The 7938-nt window shown below is 38.4% G+C and overlaps 1 protein-coding gene across 1 annotated transcript; it reads right to left on the minus strand.

Moving 5' to 3' along the window:
- Window positions 1-504: 504 nt before the first annotated feature.
- On the minus strand, window positions 505-7084 carry LOC140246722 (putative nuclease HARBI1). The gene is made up of 4 exons (XM_072326061.1): window positions 6743-7084; window positions 4102-4368; window positions 3303-3439; window positions 505-780 (listed from the first exon to the last, which is right to left on the minus strand). The coding sequence occupies exons 1-4, from the start codon at window positions 7082-7084 to the stop codon at window positions 507-509; spliced, it is 1020 nt and encodes a 339-aa protein (XP_072182162.1). The 3' UTR covers window positions 505-506.
- Between the last annotated feature and the right edge of the window lie 854 nt (window positions 7085-7938).

Raw genomic sequence — 7938 nt, forward strand, 5'->3', positions numbered from 1 at the left:
AAAAAAGAGGAAATGTCAGGCCATACATGCATGTGTATGCATAAGTTCCATGAAGATATATTAGCCAATTTTGATATGTACCGGTACATGTATATGAGAAGAAAAGGTGAATTTAAACGAAATTGTGACCCTTTACCTTTGAACTGTGACCGGCATACCCACATCTTTTCCTACATAACCTTTATCTGGCAAAGAATGCATACATTGAAATTAATAAAGATACATTTTGGCACTATGTAGGTACTGACAAATTATTATTGAAGCTTTACAACTTTGACCCCTTTGCATTTGACTTTTCTCTCAGAGCATGTGCAACTAAACTGTGATACTTTGTTATCAAATATCTCAAGTTATCAAGTTTCATAGTATCTCATAGATACTTGTAATGGTTCCAAAGTTACACTGCTTGAAAACTTGGTCATGGACGGATTGATAGAATACTCAAGCCATAACACAGAGTGTCTCTTTGTTGCAAGGACACCAGTGCAAGGATACACAAAAGAATGTCACATGAAATGATATTCAATTAGCCGAGCTCTTGCAGCAGCTCCACACGGTGCATGTTCAAGAGGCAGTTGCCAGTCATGATCTTCTTCCATGTGGAACTGAACATCAGGCTGGTGCAAGTCCTTGCTGATGTTGTGCAGAACAGCACATGCCACGATGACATCCCCAGCCCGTATGGGACTCATTTGCAGGCCTTGACCGATGAGGCACCTAAATTTATTTTTTAGCTGCCCGTTTACCTGTTCAACAGTTGCGCGAGTGCGGCTGTGTGATCTGAAAAGAGCAATTTAGAAATACATTGGTTTAGTCATGATTAGGACAACATTCTGAACACACAAAAAAGAACTTCTAACCTCTATGGTTGAAAGATAGGGATAATCTGGCTTGAAAGTAGGGGAAAAAAGGAGCAGCTGTCAAATGATAGCGTATAGAAATCATTCAGAAATATAAGATTTCCGTATTCAAACAATTGCTGGGACTTGTGAACATAAAGAATCTTTTGTCCAAATTCAGAATGAAATTCTTCTGTCGAGGTGTTTTGCATTGCGACTGATTGACAAATTGCTCTACGTCGATGTGAACAAGCACTGAATTGATCAATATTTTAGTAGTAGCCCTGATAAAAAATCATGGACAGACATACTCAAGCAGGATTCAAACCTACGACCTCCTGATCAAAGGACAGGCGTCATCTCCACTACATCACCGAACTTTAGCCCTACAGCAAGTGTTGGTTCTAGTCCTTATTCATAGCGTGCAGCGGGTACCATGTAATTATTCAAATTCATGAAATTCTTCTGTCAAGGAGTTCTTCATTGCAACTTATTGTCAAATTGCCCTATATTGACGTCGATGTAGGGCAATTTTCCAATCAGTTGCAACGAAATTCAGAATGCTTTGGAGTTCTGCATCAGATCAAATGAGTAGACATGATGTCAACTGCAAGTGGCTCTTTAATATCAGCTGTCAAAGAATCATGTGATTAGCAGTACACTGAATATTGGTGGTAAGGTAACCCCAACGCGGGGTGCTGTAACATCTACGTATTGGGGTTGCTACTGCGGTTAGTGGTAAGGATATCATTCTGTTGTCATTTCCAACATTTTTCAGCACAGGTTAGGTAGGGTTGTATTTAATACGGACACGCAGTGGTGGGGACTATATCACAATTATGCCGCAAAATTAAAAAAAAAAAATTGGAAAGAGTTCCTTGTGACCCCTCCCCCCCCCCCCAACACACACACTAGTTTGCCCAGAATGGGTGGATTACTAATACTATTTTTTTTTTTTTTTTTTTTGCTGGTGGTAAACTAAATAGGTTATCATGGTTATGGGAATTAAGTCTTCCCATGAGCATAATGATAAATGACGGCATAACCTTTATAGAAACCTATAATAGGCCTAGTTTATTGTTGGTGAAAGGTTAGTATATTTGTTTATTTTGTGCAAGTTAGTTAGTGAGGAGGGGACATAAGGAACTCTCTCACAAAAAAAAAAAGAGAAAAAAAAATATGTTTCTTCTGACAAACATTTTCTTCCGTCCCTTCATCATTCGCTGTGACTAAACATGTAGTATCAGTGGGTACTGGTACTATCACGTATCATCACTAGACACTAGCTACGGTATCTTTGAATTGGCCATGACACTCCATCGGCACACTGACTATCATTTCCCCCGCTTGCACGGGGCTGGGAGGTGCTTACGAACCGCTAATTCCACCAATGTACCAACATACCTGCTGCAACCTCACTCTAATTATCAATTTCGTCCTCAAAATAACTACCTTTTCGATATTCAGAGTCACCAATGTCTACCGTGGATTCTCCAAGTAGTCCCTAGTCTAGCATGCAAGAGCCTCTTCGGTTGTATGGTTTTCTTGGCATTTTCCCCTTAGGCAATAGGCGCTGGCCTAGGCTCTTTAATTTAATACACGTAAAATATTCACTTTTTCTCTGGAGTGTATGGGATCCCTAGAAGTCTCGTCTAACATGCACGAATTTTCACGCCCGCGCAACGCCCGCAATGTAAATTGTATTGCGAACATTGCACAAATTGAGTTGATCACATGATCGAAAATGTGGGCAAAAGATGTCACATGACTGATAAGGTGATGCCAAACAGGTTCTCAAGCTATATAGAACCTCTTTGGGTGATGCCTAGTTATACTGTACTATTTTACTTTCTCGACGAGGCTGGTAAAAAAAAAAAAAAAATTGGGTCATTCGAGTTCAAGTGGTTAATGTAATAATTTTTCTATAGATTTATAAATATTGAAGAATAGATAAAAATGTCTGTGCGTCGCACACAAACAATATTGTATTATGTGTTTGATGGGGGTCCGTCTGATGAACCTAAGTGCAACTTGTGACATTACACTGTATTAGAAAAGGTGTTATCTTAATGATGTTTTATTTTCATTTTATTTTCCACATTAGTAAATAGGCCAAGAATCAAGACATGAAAAGTATTGTAAGTGGATATAAATTGGTACATTTATGATATAACCTCTTTGCCACACTGATGAAATGTCATCTGTCGAATATATATATATATATATATATATATATATATATATATTTAATGAAAGCTTTCATAGCACTAGTACATGCACCTATACAATGCTCCTTTATTAAGTTTCATCAAAAGACAAATATTAAACCAAATTTTTGATGAAACAGAAAGATATCACCTCAATTGTATAAGTTTGTTTGTTTGTTTGTTTGTTTTTTTTTCAAACATTGCAGGCTGATCTAAGCTTTGGATGTAAATTTTCCCCATTATGAATTGTACTCACTGGTTGTACGCCCTTTGTGCACGATTGTCTGGATTCAAGACGGGGGTCATAAGCCAGGGATGGAGGGCATAACCTGAATCCCCCAACAGAATTCCCTCAAGGGTTCCATTCGCAAATTTCTGTCCAATGATGCTGTTCTGTTGAGAAAATAAAGTTGGAATACAGTTATGCCTTGAATTCAATGAATTCATCATGATAGCATTGTTTCAACAACTCGTATGTTTAGTGCTGTTTGGAATTATTGCAATTTAAGACTCCAATACAAAATATGCGTTTCCCAAATACGAAAAGAAATCTTGTCAAAACTTTAAAACTAAAATGAATTTATGTCATAATTCAAAAGGAAGATGTGTATATTATCATATCAGCTCACAACACTTTAACATGTATTAGCAAGTCAAAAGGAATAAGCTTGCAGGTATACTGTAGAATTCATATCTATGTCGTCATACCGTACCAGGAAGTTTACTTTGAATTTATCGTCAGTAAAGCATTTTAGGGCTACACTGATGTGCAAACACGTTTTCTAATAACAACTCATCGGTTATAAATTTATTGATATTTGTACAGTATATATCTTTGTATATATTTTTATTCATGTACAGTAATTGTACTTAATTCTTTTCTTTCATGTAGATGATGCAATGAAAATAAGAAACTGTATATTATTATAACTCAATCCTTCATGTGAATATTGAGTATGTAATCTATATTATTGTTTGTGAAATTTGTAATGCATGTATGCCTACTGACATCAGGAATAAATACAACAAGGTGTCAACAAGAAAAAAAAAATCACCTGCAGAATTCTGGAGTCGTGTGTACTCCCCGGCCAGCGGGCCACGATGTTTGTAATCTTGAACTCTGCGTTGGAGATGATTTGTACATTTATTGAGTGACGCCCTTTACGGTTCACATAAACATACTCTTCTTCTCCAAGTGGGGCTCCGCTCAAACACACGTGGGTCCCGTCTACAACACCAACGACGTGTGGAAATTGGGCGATATTGTGAAACTTCACCTGCGTGTTCCTCACGTCCTCCCGAGTGCAGGGGAACTTTATGTACTGAAATCAAAAGAAACATTTGGAGAAAGTATGTTTCATTTACTCATTGGTAGTAAGTGTATCATGACCTTTTCCATTACTGTCAAAGTATTTGTATCAAATAAGGAATTACCCTAAGGTTTTTTTTTTTTTTTTTTTTTTTTTTTCAAAAGTGTACCGGTATTGAAAGCCATGCAGAAGGTTGCATGCATTATATCAAAGTTTTACTCAAATATATTTCAGTTCATCGACATGCATAAATTTAGTACTGGTAGATTGTCTGCCTAGGCCCTATAGCTATCAAGACTCATTTCTAGTCCCGTAAGGGTTATATTTTAATCGCAATACTTTTTTTTTTTTTTTTTTGGTGATTAGCCATTTTGTAAAGAGAGTGAGAAAAGAAATAATAGGACAATGGAATTGAAACCATTTAGAATATATATACAATGTATATATATTCATCACGCTTTGGCCTGCATGCATTGCTTTATACCCACTTTTGAATGTGTGTGTGTGTGTGTGTGTGTGTACTTGAAGGGTTTGTTTGCAAAAACCGATAAGTCCATTTTTCAAGATTTTGAAGTACGGTCTCTGTCATAAAGTACAAAATAATATCTTTTAAATGATATATTGCTCACTACATATAAAGGTACATTTTTGAAGTTATGGTCAAAAGAAGCTAAATTTTTCTTATTATTCTCTTTTGGCAAATATGGACTTATCGGTTTTTGCAAACAAACTCTTCACTTGCTTTTTTATATTAATGTACATCCCTATGACCTGAAAACTTTTTACAAATCAAAACAGCCTTGGTCTATACAGTTACAGGAATATATCCAAATTTCACTTCACAATATAGATACTGGTAACATCAGAAAAAAAAAATGTAACAATAAAGCATGAAGTAATATAATTAACGCATGTCGGGGCCTATTTATCACTATTTTTTTTTTTTTTTAGTTTAGAATAAATGAAATTGACAAATACCTGTTAGTCGTAAAACTTATAGTCATACTAATTACATTTTTTCTTACTACAGTATAATCTTAATTGCTATTGAGAACATGTGAACCGCCATCCTCATTTTTTCTTTATTTCTTTCTTTTTTGCTGTCTTTCTTCTTCTTCTTCTTCTTCTTTTCCTCCACCTCATCCTTATCATTTTTGGTGGACCTAAACCCACCATACATTCTCTTTATTTCTACTAATAAGTTGTTGTTTATTTCACAACACGTAGGTGCTCCATCCGCCGCGCGATAGATAGACGACAGGAATCTGTGTGACAGACTTAGGTCAGTGCAGGTAGGTGGGCCTTGTCATGAGTCATAGTGAAGGACCGTGCTGAAGGATGTATCTGTAATAACTTTTACTCCTAGCTAGCTAGTAGCACCTGTCAGACCTAAGTACAATCATGGTAGCTCCATGGTACAATGCAAGAATTTCGGTACCAGAATTTCAATGTTCGATCGGTACCGCGGACGCCGTGTGTTCTTATACGCCGTATGTATAACGCGTGCGTACATTGTACCAAACTTTAGAACGTGTCGACACTGAACTGGGGTTACTGTGACTACAAAAGTTGGGCCAAAAGTTTGGAGTATTGGCCAATACTAATACCATGGCAACTGAACTCCTATATTCCTGATCAACATTAGATGGACTCTGAACCAGAGCAAGGTGAATTGCAATAAGTGCAACTGCGACAGCGATTTCGAAACGCTGCCATCTCGAAAAGGAACATTCAGTGAGTTTGAGTCTACGGCGATTTGTAATAATAACACAATTATTACCCAATGGGACTAATGAGCGAGACGCACTATGCTCTCGTTTCGTAATGTTGTGCTTTTTGTGTGCTAGCAATAGTGGTATTAAGGAATTTCTCAAAAAGTTCATTTCACCGAAATCAAAAAAATATATCTGAATTTGATATTGTGGCAACCAGAAATAAATAGATGTCACATAGGCCTAGATGGTGAAGTTTCGCATGGAGTTGTTATTGTTTGCGATTCGCGTAGAACTGCTCTGTGTATGCACTAGTTACTGCGGTAGTACAATGTAGTGGTTTCAGACGTGCAGACGATACCACCATTTGCATGGCATTCAAAGCCCTCAATCAATCTACATTATTTCTATAATTACAGCCATAGCCTACCAACTAGGTCTTTCAATCTTCAGAGTGCATGATTTTATCAACTGAGATGTGAAGAGTGCTATTTTGTGTGATTTTTAATTGCAAATCATTAAATAATACAAGAATGAATTTTACTTTAGGCCCTTTACACTACAGGCACAGCTGTAATTTGGCAATTGCTAGTGGCAGTGCACTGAACACTCTGAATCTTGAGTTCTTAGATAACATTGATAAATGATATCAATTTGATATGATTGAAACTCACCTCATTTCTCCGTTGACACAGGGCTTTTGTTACCCTCCTCACCACCCTGCTGCAGGTTGCTACACTGATACCATGCATTGCAGCGCTATTATCTAGTACTGAACCTGTCGCGTAGAAGCGCAATGCAATGAATACTTGAAGGCTGGCAGGCACAGCGTGACTTCGGTTGGTACGGTGTTCCAGCTGGCCTGCCAGGTTGTCGATGATGTGCATGATACCCCCACGGTTGAAGCGATATTTTTTGAAGAGGTCTGTGTCATCATAACAATCTAACGGATTAAGTCTGTCCCTAAACACCCTCTCCCTCCTCAGCCCCCTGTGCACTAACATCAAGTAGGCCATCTTTAGCTTGCTTGTGTCGTCATAGTAATGGGAAGTTGTCGCTCCAGCATGTCCTTGGACAGATTTTGACGCTCATGCTGAGCAGCGTCAGAATTGTTGTCGCTCCAGCGACATTTTGACGTCGATCGTGCAGCGTCAACTTTTTGTGAAATGCCCTGCAGCGTCAAGTTTACAATTTGACGCTGCAGGGAGGAAGTTGACGCTGAATAGGGGACTTGACGCTGTCGCTCTACCTTTGTGAAACGGGGCCCTGGAGCATTCATGGTTGTGAATGGGCATGAAATGATTCTCTTATCATGTCTCCTATTTTCCATGTGACATACCCATGGGCGTAAATCCCGGGGGGGATGGGGGATATCCCCCCCCCTGAAATGGAGGAGGGGGGGATGGCCTGTACAATCATCCCCCCCCCCCCTGAATTTTGAGGGGAAAAAATGGAGGAAGCAGAAATGTGATTGTATCAATTTTGGCATATTGCATGACGTTTGTACGCCGGTCTTCAGACAGGTAACAGAGCTGAACAGTATTCTATCTTGTAGGAAAATGTAAAATTTTCTCAAGCGCTCGCTCGCTTCGCTCGCTCGCGAAGAAAGTAACATCGACATACACTGTAAGGAATGGCTCAGGCGTTGACAACGTCAAATAGTATAGATCTACATGTAAACATGCTATGACGCGAGTAACTGGGGACCATCTGCAAAATATGTACGAAAACATACAAACAAACAATAACAACAACTTTATCGCCATAATTGAATCCCCTCCATTTCCTGAATCATTCCTGAGAAACGACAGTGACTGATGACTCAGTCAGGATACATCTATGGGCATACCAAGAGAAGATCAGGGACGTC

The sequence above is a fragment of the Diadema setosum genome, chromosome 3 (genome assembly GCF_964275005.1).
Source record: "Diadema setosum chromosome 3, eeDiaSeto1, whole genome shotgun sequence".
NCBI classification, from domain to species: Eukaryota; Metazoa; Echinodermata; class Echinoidea; order Diadematoida; family Diadematidae; genus Diadema; species Diadema setosum.